A 15489-nucleotide genomic window follows, 5' to 3' on the forward strand; every position below is an offset into this window, starting at 1 on the left:
CTCATTGGTTATGTGACTGATCACAATTTTCAGAAAACTGCTTTGTGATTTTTTTTTCTGAAAAGTCTCACCGCTACATCGCTAGCTAGTGGTGATAAGGTAACATCAGCTAAGCTAGCTACGTAGCTGGAAACATGGACATGTTTTTAGCATGCTAGCTTAGCCACTGTTGCGAAATCAAACTGTAGCAGTGTGTTTACAGCTGTGAGCTGTAATTCAGGCTAAATGTAACCAAACACAAATAAACACTGGGAAGTTTTTACTTGCTAAATGTTAATGAAAAAATAAATTTGCTAGCATTTCAGTTCAAACTGTCAATAAAATTCAGTAAGCTAGCAGTGGGTTAACTAACGTTAAGCTGGTTATTTTCATAAAGACAAACAAAAAATTTTAAAAATTGGATTCTTCATTTTGGACTTCTGTACTGTTGCTAATCAAGAAGTGAGCAAAAGAACCAAACATGCAACCAGAAAAATTTGTTTTATAATTCATTTGGAACATTTATAAAATATTGTTGCGCATAAATCTTTTTTTAAAAAACATTTTTCTTCACATTGGTGAGCCGAGACTCACATTACAGTGGACATTAAACAACATGTGGTACACAATTCACATCAAACAAACAAAAACTGGTCAATTTAACAAATCTCGTAGTGTGACAGAAGCATCACCAGTAAGAATAAAAAGAATAAATATTACTTACGTTTAAATATAAATAGAGATTTTCGTTCTCGTACTTTAACGTATATGTTCACTGTTGGAGTCATGAATTAGATATGAATCTTTCTGCTAATTTAGATTACGTTGATGTTGTAAATGTAGCTAGCTAATGTAACGAGGTTAGCTATGCTAGTCAGCTTGTTTGATGCTACATGGTGAAAACCGTAAGTCAAGAAAACTTGACATGTCCACTGCTAATCAGGCGTGTAAATCGGTCGATGTGTATATTTAAACAGGAAACATTTCAACTTGTTTCTATTTTTGCCATTTTATTTATTTATTGTGGATAAATCTCTGTACAGACTGTCACCATGTTAGTCATCGTTAGTCATGTATTCAAGTACAAAAACATTTTCTGATATTCTGAGCACACACAAACTGGACAAAACTCTCACATTATGCACTCACAGCAATGTTAAACACGACAAACGAGGTCTGATCGAAAAAAGAAACCAAAAGGTTGATGATGTATTACGTTCTATGATTTATCACAGTGCATCAGAAACGGGATTAGACCTGTTCCCGTGCTAGGCTAACCTCGATCTTGATAGTAACATTGAAAAACAGTTAGCGGTTAACGCAGGCTTCACTCTTACGTCAATTTCAATAAGTGTCTGCTATGTGATGAGCGTTAAATATAATAAGCATACGAAGGTCCTGAGAAAGTTGTGCTCAGATTCACGTTCCGAGTTTGCTGAGGGCCAGGATGGGCGGAGTGTGAGCAATGTGAGCTAGCCTGCTAGCAAACGTGTCCACTTTACACCACAGCACTGCTAAATATGTGATTGTTTCTAGATCTAGATCATGGTGAAGTTTTCTGTAAAGAGAAATGTGTTTGTTTAACGTTTCTGGAAGGAGCTTTCAGTGTCAGCGCTGTAACAGTCAGAGGTGAAGCTGGAACTTTAAATTTGAAAGCGAGAGAGAGAGAGAGAGAGAGAGAGAGAAGAGATATATATTTCATGTGAACTTCATGGGTAGGATGATAAGAAAGGTGAGTCCTCATAAACCATGGTAGTGGCTATGTCCCCGTAAACACTATATACCTGAATTTGTGTGTGTGTGTGTGTGTGTGTGTGAGAAACACAGAGAGAGAGAGAGAGAGAGAGAGAGAGAGACAGGCTGGTAGAAGGATGACTGTTTACAGTTTCTATAATGTCAGTGAGAACATGTTTGTAACTATAAACAGATAATAAGTCAGACATATTCTTTAATAAATTAAAAAAATTGCAATTGTGGCCAGATTGCTGCGGTGTAAGAGGAATAAAACACTCCGAACCGTTTGGGGTGTGTTGTTATCGGGAAATAATCAACTCCACAGTACTGTATCACAGCTTCATGACCCTTAGTAACACCTGATAAATACTGCTAAAGCGGTGACGTTAATGTTAATGTTAGTGACCTGGCTAACTTAGCTAATGCTGCTCATGCGTTATTGTGGGCGTCTCAACTCGACTCAAGGCATCGTATATCTTCTATATAACTATAACAAAGTGTTTTTTGATCAGACCTCACCACAGCGATGACACTTTATGATCACTGAGCACATGAACAGCCGCACGTTTTTATGTAACACATACACGTTTCTAATACATTTTCCCTCATACCTGACATCGAAACATTTAACGTCACATCAGTTTGTCTATTCTGAAGTGACCTTGACACCTCCATCTTTAGGGGACCAAACCGGTGGCCATTCGAACGTTAAGTCCTTGGGTCAAGGGATAAAGTTTTATGAAAAAACAAGAACCCCTGAACAACATATGAAGTCGTAGTTAAAAATGACACAGCTAAATGAACTATGATACTAATTAGTTTTTCAATACCTCCTAGACGTCGTCTTTGTGGAATGGAACGTACCATAATTCATATCTATATTACACAATATGTACATTTCACACCAGCACTTCCTGTGTAAAGGTGCCATTTCCTGTCTCAGTGCGTATGCACCGAACAGAGAGATATACTCAAGTCACTGAGTCCATGTGTGTGTGTGTGTGTGTGTGTGTGTGTGTGTGGTGTGCATGTGTATGTGTGCTGCTCTAAGCAGACAGCTCTTGGTCATAGAACTTTCCCTCTCACACTGATCCGTGTGTAAATCTGTGTGTTTAGGTTTGAGCGCTGCAGTGTTGGGTTTTGTGCAGCAGGGGGCGTCGCTCTGCCCATTTTACTGCCCAGCACTGCTCGGGTCGCACTGCAGGAGCCGCACGATGGACGGGTCGTTCTTTGCTCCTTCCACAAACTCCTCCAGAGACAGTTTACCTAACACACACACACACACACGTTTGTCTCACTATCCTTGTGAGGACCTTCCATTAGCATAATTATTATTGCAGTTAATTAATGCTGTGCTGGACCTAAACCTCACCCCAAACTTAACCTCAGTAATGAAAAGGACACTTTTTGGCTCTTTTATTTATCTTTTTAAATTTTTGTTTAAAAAACACAAGAACAGCAATTTCCTTGCGGGGACCATCCAAATGTCCCCACAAGGTCAAAACTGTCAGATTTTACTATCCTTGTGGGGACATTTGGTCCTCAGTAGTATATAAAAAGCTGTAGTGTTTATCCCATTGTCACACACACACACAGGGTATGTGTTCGAATATGTGTTATTGTAAAGCCGTTGGAGCGTAGGGTGATTCTCATGAAGCTGCAGTGAACATGTCCAGGACGCACTTTCCAAAATCAATACTTAATTCATATAAACTCTGATATTTTGTGTAAAGAAAATAGGGAGCACTGTATGGACAAATGGTTTTCATCATCATATAAACTAATTTTTATATCAATTAAACAAAAAACCTATGGAAATTCTCATTACCGTTATGTGTCCGCATCCCTTTTTTTAATGTTTACTTTAAATCATATAAAAATTCCTAATTATATTAAAAAAACACAGTGTAAAGTTATTTTAAAACATCTATATTTATGCATAATATTAATATTTTTTGTGTTGAACAAAAAAAGGTACTTGATTTTAAACAAAATAACTGTGTCCGCACCAAATGTTTCTCATTACCGTTTCATGATTTCACCCCCCTATAAAAAGTACACCGTGCCTTTAAATTGATCAGCTATCCCATGATGCATCACTTCAGATACAAGATTCAAAATGGAGACAAGGTCAGTTGCTCACTCTTCTCTTACTTTGTGATATTTATGTTAATGTTGCTAAATCTGTCCTCAATTACACTGTTTATTATCATTACTGTTATGGTTTAATACGCATTACTTTTAAAAATAAAAAATATATTATTTTATGATTATTATCACAATATAAGGCTTTAACATGTGGCAAAGTTATAGGTTGCTAGCATGCTAGCATTTCAGGTTATTTGTGAAATTAGCCAAGAGTATCTCATTACCATGCACTGTGAGGGCAATAAATAAATGTCAAAAAAAATTATAAAGTAATTGTCATGGACTGTGCTGTTCATTTAATGGGATATTTTGTGGAAATATGAAATAAATTGTCAATGTTTTTAACTCATGATCTAGCTTCATTTACTGTAACGGTGATGAGAATTATTCTAGATCATGTAAGCCTCAAATAAGAATAAAATTCTATTAAAATATTTTTCCATTAAAAAAAGATCAACACAGTAAAGTTCACACTTTTTTAGGCTCTCAACTTGAAAAAATACTGAAATGAGGTGAAAAACTTTATGTTAATGTGAAGGTCTTCATGAGAATCACCCTGTACCATTAAAATGTAACATACCAATATAAAATAAAGTACTGAAGTACTGAAATATGAAGCATCACAGTATCTCTCTCATCATTTTTATAATTGGTACTTTTTAAAAAACAGTATTTTCTTATTATTTGCAAAATAATCAATGGCGAATTTCACTATCGTGAACTTTACACTACCGTTCAAAAGTTTGGGGTCACTTTGAAATGTCCTTATTTTTGAAAGAAAAACACTGTTCTTTTCAACTAATCAGAAATCCACTCTATACATTGCTAATGTGGTAAATGACTATTCTAGCTGCAAATGTCTGGTTTTTGGTGCAATATCTCCATAGGTGTATAGAGGCCCATTTCCAGCAACTCTCACTCCAGTGTTCTAATGGTACAATGTGTTTGCTCATTGCCTCAGAAGGCTAATGGATGATTAGAAAACCCTTGTACAATCATGTTAGCACAGCTGAAAACAGTTGAGCTCTTTAGAGAAGCTATAAAACTGACCTTCCTTTGAGCAGATTGAGTTTCTGGAGCATCACATTTGTGGGGTCGATTAAATGCTCAAAATGGCCAGAAAAATGTCTTGACTATATTTTCTATTCATTTTACAACTTATGGTGGGAAATAAAAGTGTGACTTTTCATGGAAAACAAAAAACTGTCTGGGTGACCCCAAACTTTTGAACAGTAGTGTAATTTGGTGATATTTTTTTTTTTTTTTTTTTTGCTAGCTGCAAGATTGACATTTTCCTGGTCAGTCTGAGGTGGGCGGAGCTCCATTAGGAGGTGTGGTCATTATTTAGATAGAAATGTACACGTGGTCTGACTGAGTAGCGCATCCAGAGATACTGGTGTTTCTTTAAGGAGTGAAAAAAAGAACAAAATATGTATTTGAACAACGATATGATTCCACAATCGGTCAGGACGAGATGAGAGACGATCGCTCATTTTGTACATACGGTACACATGCGATACGGAGCCACGATTTCAGCCAACATTCAAGATTGTCTCATTTCTACGCAAATGAGCTTTGATGCTTCAAATCCAAACAGTTAGCTCATTTCCCTCACACACCTTTACTCCTTACCTGCACTTAAAACGGAATATAACCATGGTTTCATCGAATCTTATCCCATCATACACGCTACATAACCAAAAGTATTTGGACACCTCCACTCTTCTGGGAAGGCTCTCCACTAGATTTTCGGGCATGGTTGTGTGGATTTGTGTTCATTTAACTACAGGAGCATTAGTGAAGGGTTCCTGTTCATCCCAAAGGTATTCACTGGGGTTGAGGTCAGGACTCATTTAATGAGAGGTTTGTATACTATAAGGCCAAAAGTATGTGGACACCGTATGCGCACATATGATGACACCCATATGATGTTCTTCACCAAACTGTTACCACAAACTGTCTGAAGTACCCAATGGTATAGAACATCTCTGTACGCTGTAGCTTTAGAGTTTCCCTTCACGGGAACTAACAGGTCCAAACCTGTTCCAGCACCACGATGACGATGCTCCTGGACACAAAGCAAAGGAGCTCCATGAAGACATGGTGTGTGAAGGTTGGAGTGAAGATCTCAAGTGTCCTGCACAGAGCCCTGACTGAACTCGACCCCACTGAACACCTTTGGGATGAACTGGAACACCAACTGAACCCCAGTTTGATTTCTAAGCCAAGGAGAAGTGTGTGTAGGCTCACCATCACGGTTTTTGTCCATCTGGCGGAAGATTTTCTCTGTTCGCTTCTCGGGTGTGGATTCGTCCTCTGGCATCTTCATCACCGATGACACCATCTTATAGATGGCCTGAGGAGATGAAAAAAAAAAGAGGCGTAAAGAGGAAAAATCTGCAAAAATTAATATATAATAAAATGCACTCGTCAGCAGTGGATCCTGGAATAAAACTGCATCAATACGACAAATGTCATAAAACGAAGTCCAGATGTAGCAGTGACTGTTTGTCAGGTCAGTAATTTGGCTGACAGATGTGAGCAAGGTGTTTGACGAGCTCGCTGTGTTTGTATTTCGCTCTCATAAATCCCTCTCACGTCTCCGAGTCGATGTCACACCACCGTCACGCTGGTGTTTTAATAAACAGACTGAGTGCAAAACCATGAACTGTTTTTATTCAGTATTTACTAAATATTTCTAAAACCTGGGGAGAAAAGAGAACAAAAAACAACTAATAAACACCAGCAGTCTCTTTCACACACAAAACACTAGCATCCATCAACACGTTCGCCAACAACTGTTAACTAACACACAGTTTCCCTCTTCAAATACCAACACTCTCCACCAAACACCAACCCCGAAACACCAAGAAACACCATCTTTAGCCATCAAACATTAGCACATCCCAATATTCTTTATCCGAGGTAACACTTACCATCAAACACCAACATTCTTAAACATAAACAAACACCAACGTTTTAATAAAAATACCTTAAACACAAATCCTCTCCACCATGGGTGGTGTAAGTGGTTAGCACAGTTACCTCACAGCAAGAAGGTTCTGGGTTCACGGCCAGCGGGGGCCTTTCTGTGTGGTGTTTGCGTGGGTTGGCTCCGGTTTCCCCCACAGCTTGAAGGCTTGCGGTTAGGTTAATATGGGACGGCCTTGGGCTGAGATGCCCTTGAGCGAGGCACCCAACTGCTCTCTGGGTGCTGTTAGCATGGCTGTGTGTGTCACTGCTTCAGATGTGTTAAATGCAGAGAGGAATTTCACAATTGTGTGATGAATAAAGTTGTGCTTTCTTTTCTTTTCACACATTCCCTATCAAATACCAGCATTCACCATCAAACACCAATATTTACCAACATCGGCAATCACACGCCAACATTTACACCAACAATCACTAAAATGCAACATTTAAACTCCACAGTTTGGTGTTTAATCACCATCAACATAACTGATGTTAAATGCAGGGGGTATATTGGATTTGCTGGTATTTGGTGCTGGTTTGATGGTATTTCATGTGAGTACTGGAAGTACTGGAGGATGTTTTTTGTTGTGATGGTGAATGTTGGTATCTGACAGTGGTTTGGTGATTTTTGATGTTAAATACATATATGTTATTTACCAGCTGGGAGGTCCGTATGGTGAAATACTGTGACTGAGGTGTTGAAAGTACTGATTGAGGCCCTCTGGGCCGAGGTCAGTATTCAAGGCCGAGGTCACGGTATTTCACCATACGGACCGACCTTAAGCTGGTAAATAATATAGTTATTTTTTTCTTTACCAAATTCTAACAGAAAACGAGAGCGCCCGAAAGGGGAAACCGAGCCGAGCCACCATTTTGAATCCTCATTCACGGCTGTAATGCAAATGGCTTCCTCCTCGGTATACAAGTGCACTTCCATGGCAGGAAAAAAACTACATTTTGCCGCCTATGTCGTCCCCTATTTATACAAATAGGAGTCATTCAGGATTCAGCCATGTTTTTGCTCGGCGTTAGCAACAGTTAGAGGTTTTTAGCTTTCTCCTGAAATGTTTTCTTTTATTTCTTCCTCAGGGGAGTAAAACTCGCTTTCGCTGTGAACACTGTCGTTATCGCTGTCCATGCTGTAAAATTAATGCTGTTCTCCTGAGAAATGCGAAAATAAATGTTGACAAAAATTGCTACTGTTTGTTGTTGTGAACGAGCGAGTCGCCAGAGGTCCGTAACCGGGGTCTGTATAGTAGGATATGGACCCGCTCGCCAGCCAATCAGAGAGCAGGATTTGGACCGTGAAAAAAAATAATGGATGTTATTTTTGCATTAATAATGATTGCTGGTGTTTGATGGAATTTGATGTTAAATATTGGCTGTTTTTAGTTTGTCGATAAATTTTGGTGTTTGTTGGTATCTAATGACCAATTTTGGCATCTTATGTTAAACATTTGAGGTTGTTTCTGTTCTGATAGTGATACTTGGTATTTGCAGGTGCTTGATGGTGAATGCTGGGTGTGATGGTGTTTGATGGTGAATGCTGGGTGTGATGGTGTTTGATGGTGAATGCTGGGTGTGGTGGCGTTTGATGGTGAATGCTGAGTTTGATGGTGAATGCTGGTGTTTGATGGTGAATGCTGAGTTTGATGGTGTTTAATGATTAAGTTTGGTGTTTAATGGTGAATGCCGGTGTTTGATGGTGAATGCTGATGTTTGTTGATATTTTATGGTGAATGCTGTTGTTTGATGGTAAATGCTGGTGTTTGATAGTGAATGCTGGTGTTTGTTGGTGTCTGATGGTGAATGCTGGTGTTTTATGTTGAATGGTGTTTGATGGCCAATGCTGGTGTTTGATGGTGAATGCTGGCATTCGCTATTGAATGCTGGTGTCTGATGGCCAATGCTGGTGTCTGATGGTGTTTGTTGGTGTCTGATGGTGAATGCTGGTGTTTTTTGGTGTCTGGTAAATGCTGGTGTTTGATGGTGAATGCTGGTGTCTGAGGGTGAACGCTGGTGTTTGGTCATGCTGAATAATCTGTTTTCCCAATAATTTCAATAAGAATGTAAAGCAAAATACCATCTGAGAGAGTTGAAGTGTTTGTTGGTGTTTGATACAGAATGTTGGTGTTTTGGTATGTGATGGAGGATTTGTTTTTGAAGATGTTCGTTATCTGATAAACACTAAATTTTGTTGGTGTTTGCACGTGGATACCGTCTTGATTTTTTTAAATTTTATTTCACTTGACATTTGCTCACTTCCTGTTGCTCTGCTTTAATGTATAATATTTTGCCGAGCCCTTTATGCCGCGTGTCATTGAGTGAAATACAGACGATGAGCACGAGCTGTTTGTGCTTTCGGTCTGGATGCAGAGGATAACTGGTCCATTAGTGCCACACTAGTGCACTTTCATTACAATTATTTTCAGAGCTGCTGCCGTGTTCCTTTCCTCCCGCTCAGGGAAGCCGTGCTGAGAGCCGTAGCTCTGACTCAGCCATTCTGCTCGTGTTAACTGGCTAAACGTGAAACTCACTCCCATGCGAAATGAAGCCTTTCTCCTTTATCTCTGCCTGCCGGAAAGCTTGTCAAGCTCTTTGTTCAGGACGTGTTCGCATCTCCCTGCTCTAATCATGACTGCGGTTCATAAAGATCACGCCCTCACACTGACCTGTACGATCTCCAGCATCTCGGCCTTGCTGATGTAGCCGTTGCCGTCCAGGTCGTACATGCTGAAAGCCCACCTGAGCTTCTGGTCGAGCTGGCCACGCGACGTGATACTCAGCGCGATGATGAACTCTCGGAAGTCTATCGTTCCATCCCCGTTGGCGTCAAAGGTTCGGAAGACGTGCTCGGCGAACTTGGACGCGTCTCCGTACGGGAAGAAGTTACCGTAGATCTTCTTGAACTCTTCCATGGTGAGTGCACCGCTGGGACAGTCCCTGAGGAAGCCCTTATACCACTCCTGAATCTCATCCTCGGTGAAATCAGTGCTCTCCACCAGGTCCTGGATCATCTCAGGACGGAGTTTACTGTTCTGCTTCCCCATTACGATGAGTGTTTATTCTGTTGCTGAGAGAAAGAGAGAGAGAGAGAGAGAGATCAATATTGGGCAAATTTTTAAAAGAGAAACAAAAATCTTACTTTGGCAAAAGTGCACCAGACAAAAAACACCAACATCACCACCAAATGTGAACAAAATTCTTCATTAAACACAATCAAACTCCAATATTCCTCTCCAAACACCAACCTTTACCACCAAACACCAACATTCTCAAGCATCATCAAACACCAGCAATGTCAATCAACATCAATACTTCAATCTCATCCATCAAACACCAACATCCTTCATTAAACTCTAAGAAATATCAGCTTTTACCACAAAACACCAACTTTCCACATCCAACACCAACAAAAGTCCACGACCCTCTTTTCAGACACCAACACACACCAATGTTCACCATCAAACACTTTCAATCACCAATCAACAAACACCACTGCACGGTCAAGCTCATGGTGTTCAGAAGTGTTCAGCACAAAACCACAAACAAAACTGGACGTCAGTGTTTAATCTGTGTGCGCGCGCGTGCGTGCATGTCACTTCAGAGCAAAATGTACTAATGTGACTTTTAAAGCTCAGCCAATGGTGTATCATTTACTGCTAGTTTGAATAAGCCACACCCCCTCATTAGCACATCATTACATTACAGACATTCAGCAGATGCTCTTATCCAGAGTGATGTACAGCATAACCTGTGGAGTGTTAGGGGGTTCAGTGCCTTGCTTAAGGACACTTCAGCTATTCCTGCTGGCCCAGGGAATTGAACCACTGACCTTTTGGTCTCAAAGCTACTTCTCTAACCATTAGGCCACAGCTTCCTCAGCAGCAACGCTGATAAAAAAAAAAATAAGAGAAATGAGAAGCAGACGGTTAAAAAAAAACAGAGTAAAAGAGGAGGATGAGGAGGAGAAATGAAATATAGTTTTATTGAGTGTTTTTATTTTTTTTAAAAACATGCTCCAGAAGTAATGTTTTGTATTCAGATAGACTCCTGCTGTCATGTTGGGGTTTTCCTCTTGGTTTATGGTGAATGATGGTGAATTTTAACACATTAAAATTTGGAGATTGTATTTTTTGCTTTTGTCACTACATTCTTTTAAAAATCATTTAACACTGATTTTACAACCCCAATTCCAAAAAAGTTGGGACAAAGTACAAATTGTAAATAAAAACGGAATGCAATGATGTGGAAGTTTCAAAATTCCATATTTTATTCAGAATAGAACATGGATGACATATCAAATGTTTAAACTGAGAAAATGTATCATTTAAAGAGAAAAATTAGGTGATTTTTAAATTTCATGACAACAACACATCTCAAAGTTGGGACAAGGCCATGTTTCCCACTGTGAGACATCCCCTTTTCTCTTTACAACAGTCTGTAAACGTCTGGGGACTGAGGAGACAAGTTGCTCAAGTTTAGGGATAGGAATGTTAACCCATTCTTGTCTAATGTAGGATTCGAGTTGCTCAACTGTCTTAGGTCTTTTTTGTCGTATCTTCCGTTTGATGATGCGTCAAATGTTTTCTATGGGTGAAAGATCTGGACTGCAGGCTGGCCAGTTCAGTACCCGGACCCTTCTTCTACACAGCCATGATGCTGTAATTGATGCAGTATGTGGTTTGGCATTGTCATGTTGGAAAATGCAAGGTCTTCCCTGAAAGAGACGTCGTCTGGATGGGAGCATATGTTGCTCTAGAACCTGGATATACCTTTCAGCATTGATGGTGTCTTTCCAGATGTGTAAGCTGCCCATGCCACACGCACTAATGCAACCCCATACCATCAGAGATGCAGGCTTCTGAACTGAGCGCTGATAACAACTCAGGTCGTCCTTCTCCTCTTTAGTCCGAATGACACGGCGTCCCTGATTTCCATAAAGAACTTCAAATTTTGATTCGTCTGACCACAGAACAGTTTTCCACTTTGCCACAGTCCATTTTAAATGAGCCTTGGCCCAGAGAAGACGTCTGTGCTTCTGGATCACGTTTAGATACGGCTTCTTCTTTGAACTATCGAGTTTTAGCTGGCAACGGCGGATGGCACGGTGAATTGTGTTCACAGATAATGTTCTCTGGAAATATTCCTGAGCCCATTTTGTGATTTCCAATACAGAAGCATGCCTGTATGTGATGCAGTGCCGTCTAAGGGCCCGAAGATCACGGGCACCCAGTATGGTTTTCCGGCCTTGACCCTTACGCACAGAGATTCTTCCAGATTCTCTGAATCTTTTGATGATATTATGCACTGTAGATGATGATGATATGTTCAAACTCTTTGCAATTTTACACTGTCGAACTCCTTTCTGATATTGCTCCACTATTTGTCGGTGCAGAATTAGGGGGATTGGTGATCCTCTTCCCATCTTTACTTCTGAGAGCCGCTGCCACTCCAAGATGCTCTTTTTATACCCAGTCATGTTAATGACCTATTGCCAATTGACCTAATGAGTTGCAATTTGGTCCTCCAGCTGTTCCTTTTTTGTACCTTTAACTTTTCCAGCCTCTTATTGCCCCTGTCCCAACTTTTTTGAAATGTGTTGCTGTCATGAAATTTCAAATGAGCCAATATTTGGCATGAAATTTCAAAATGTCTCACTTTCGACATTTGATATGTTGTCTATGTTCTATTGTGAATACAATATCAGTTTTTGAGATTTGTAAATTATTGCATTCCGTTTTTATTTACAATTTGTACTTTGTCCCAACTTTTTGGAATCGGGGTTGTTTTTATTTATTTATTTATTTAACAATGTCACAAAAACAGCAGCTTTAATTCTTTAATTTGACAAAATAAAAACAACAAACGACCTAAAAGTTGAAAAATGTCCCAGTTACTGAGTAACAGTGGAGGAAGAAGGGTATGTGGGTCTTTACCAAGGCCAATGTATAACCAATAGGTGTGTGTGTGTGTGTGGTGCAGGATGTCTGTGTGAACAGCGGTGTGTAAATGTGAACCGACACTGCACCTCATGCGCTCTTCCTCCGCTCCACTCTCACCCATCAACTGAAATTTCCACTGCGCGCTCTCTCTCTCACTCACTCACTCTCTCTCACACACACACACACACACAGAGCACAGCACATGTGCGTACATACAAGCATCTGCAGCAGCATCATTTCCTGATGCAAATTGACTTCACACACCACAACCTGTTCCTCTCAGCCTCAACACAAGCAACATATCCAATAAACAGGAAGTCCTCCATCTCTCTCTTTCTCCATTACACCATCATCTGAGGAGGAAATTGACGATATTCCATAGATGTCATGATATTTTGTTATTTCATTTCTCTTTTAAACTGAATGCATCCATTGAGCACGTTAATGTTCAGGAGGTGTGGAGATGTTCAGAAACTGGAACAGGGAGGACACGGAATAAAACAGAGCTCTTATGCTGAATTAGCATCTACAGCTTATTAGATCTATCTGTCATAGCCCAAGTGCTTCAGTCCTTCACCATGCTGTATGTTCTGAGATTCACCGCGGCTGTACAGAGTATTTATCCGAGTTACCGCAGCCTTCCTGTTAGCTCCACCCCCTCTGTCTGTTCTCCTCCGACCTTCTCTCATTAACGACATGTTCTCCTGAAGCTTCCAGGAGATCAACAGATTCTGAAAGATTCAAACTGGCACCAACAACCATGCCACACTCAGACACTGATGAAGATCGCTCATGTTTCAGTCTCTTCTGAATTTTTTTTTTTCACATGAACATTAAGTGAAGAGCTTGACCTTCTTTGATCTTCAGTCTGCGTTTTCTATGCCTGATTTTTTTTCTGTGGGGTTGAAGGTAAATGCTTGTGGTTAAAAACCCATCTCGGACGCGTCTACTGAAGAAAAATCTGGTAACCTGGGAAACGTGAAGAACATGCAAGTGATCTGAATAATCTCAATGTGGAGACCAGAAGATCGACTTAAGCAGCTGTGTAACCTGTAACCCGACTCTGAACACGTGATGGCCGTAACTGTTCCAGCTCTGAGCACGTTTAGGAAATTGGCGTCTAAAAATCGCTACTTAAAAATCCAAATGCAACAAAACACCAGAAACCTGCGTGAAGATATATATATATATATATATATATATATATATATATATATATATATATATATATATATATATATATATATATATATATATAGTGTTCTTAATATTTGAATAAAATGTCCATTTTGAAAACAGGTTCAGTACAAACCAGAGGCTTCAGCATCATACTGTGTGTGTGTGTGAGCGCGCACATGTACATGTGTGTATTTTGATGCATCCATCTTCTTTTATTTATCCCTCTTCTGTCCTTTCCTCTAGCGGAGGTGTAGCATCTGATATTTTAATTGCTTAATGGATCAGCTGCATTTGCATAATGTTTCCATGGCGATGGATTTTTTAAATTAATAATGTTAATGAAGAGGAAGAGTGAGATGTGCTCACACTTCCTGAATAAATACAACAGACTCCACACACACAGTGTTGTTTCTGCCTGAAGGTGTTGAAAGTTTTGACATCTCTGAACTCCTCACTCCCTCTGTCTCTCTCACTCCCTCTGTCTCCCTCTCTGTCCCTGTCTCTCTCCCTCTCTGTCCCTGTATCTCTCTGTCTCTCTCTCTCTCTGTCTCTCTCTCTCTCCCTCTGTCCCTGTCTCTCTCCCTCTCTGTCCCTGTATCTCTCTCTCTCTCTCTCTCTCTGTGTCCCTGTATCTCTCTCTCTCTCTGTCCCTGTACGGTATCTCCCTCTGTCTCCCTCTCCCTGTCTCTCTCTTGCTCTGTCTCTCTCTTGCTCTTTGTCCCTGTATCTCTCTCATTTTCTCTCTCCCTCTGTCTCTCTCTCACTCCCTCTGTCTCTTTCCCTCTCTGTCCCTGTATCTCTCGGTCTCTCCCTCTGTCCCTGTACGGTATCTCTCTCTGTCTGTCATTCCCTCTCTCTCCCTCTCCCTGTCTCTCTCTCCCTCCCTCTGTCTCTCTCTGTCCCTGTCTCTCTCTCCCTCCCTCTGTCTCTCTCCCTCAGTCTCCTTTTATCCCTCCTCATGCTCTCAGGACAGTTCCTTGATCCCTCGTTCAGCTCTGTATTCCCAGAAGTTCTCCTTCCCAAATCCAGGTTCTAATCCACAGGTCAAAGATCACATCTCAAATTAACTCTAAGACTCTTAGTACCTTCATTAGCGCCGCGATGACGTCATGGTTATCTAACGCCGTGGCAACAAATCATCTGGACACACATGTGACGGTTCGCTTGTAAACCACAGAGACGCTTCAGTCCAACAGTCTGAGTGCAAGAACCATCTGTTTCCTTCCAGCACTGAGAAGGTGAAGATCATCATCTCTCTACAGCGGTCAGTCTCAGTGAAGGAGGCGTGGCCTCTGTGTCAGTCTCAGTGAAGGAGGCGTGGCCTCTCACTCCTCAAAGGACACGTTTTTTAGTACAGTAGTGAACAGGCTCGGATCTACATGGAATGTATTCTGTATAATTGAGTGTTCTGTGTGTTCCGATGTTAAAATATTTATGATAAGTCTGTAGTGAGTACGGAGCGGCCCGGGCTAAAGCGGTATAATCAGTGTTTATGAAGGGTTTATAATTCAGGTTTATAAACAGGATTTAC

The 15489-nt window shown here is 40.5% G+C and overlaps 1 protein-coding gene across 4 annotated transcripts in view; it reads right to left on the reverse strand.

Annotated features, from left to right (window-relative positions):
• Positions 1-475: 475 nt before the first annotated feature.
• The window catches only part of ncaldb (neurocalcin delta b), a 47675-nt gene continuing 32661 nt past the window's right edge, over positions 476-15489 (reverse strand). For 2 of the 4 annotated variants that reach the window (XM_060942405.1, XM_060942407.1), the window contains exons 2-4: positions 9507-9907; positions 6112-6217; positions 476-2979 (exon numbers count right to left, since the gene is read on the reverse strand). In XM_060942405.1, coding sequence (XP_060798388.1) covers positions 2885-2979; positions 6112-6217; positions 9507-9884 — 579 coding nt within the window. In that variant the 5' untranslated portion in view covers positions 9885-9907 and the 3' untranslated portion in view covers positions 476-2884. Of the gene's footprint in view, positions 2980-6111; positions 6218-9506; positions 9908-15043; positions 15064-15489 lie in introns of those variants that run through there. The other 2 variants (XM_060942408.1, XM_060942406.1) reach the window with 2 other exon arrangements.

The sequence above is a fragment of the Neoarius graeffei genome, chromosome 16 (genome assembly GCF_027579695.1).
Source record: "Neoarius graeffei isolate fNeoGra1 chromosome 16, fNeoGra1.pri, whole genome shotgun sequence".
NCBI lineage: Eukaryota > Metazoa > Chordata > Actinopteri > Siluriformes > Ariidae > Neoarius > Neoarius graeffei.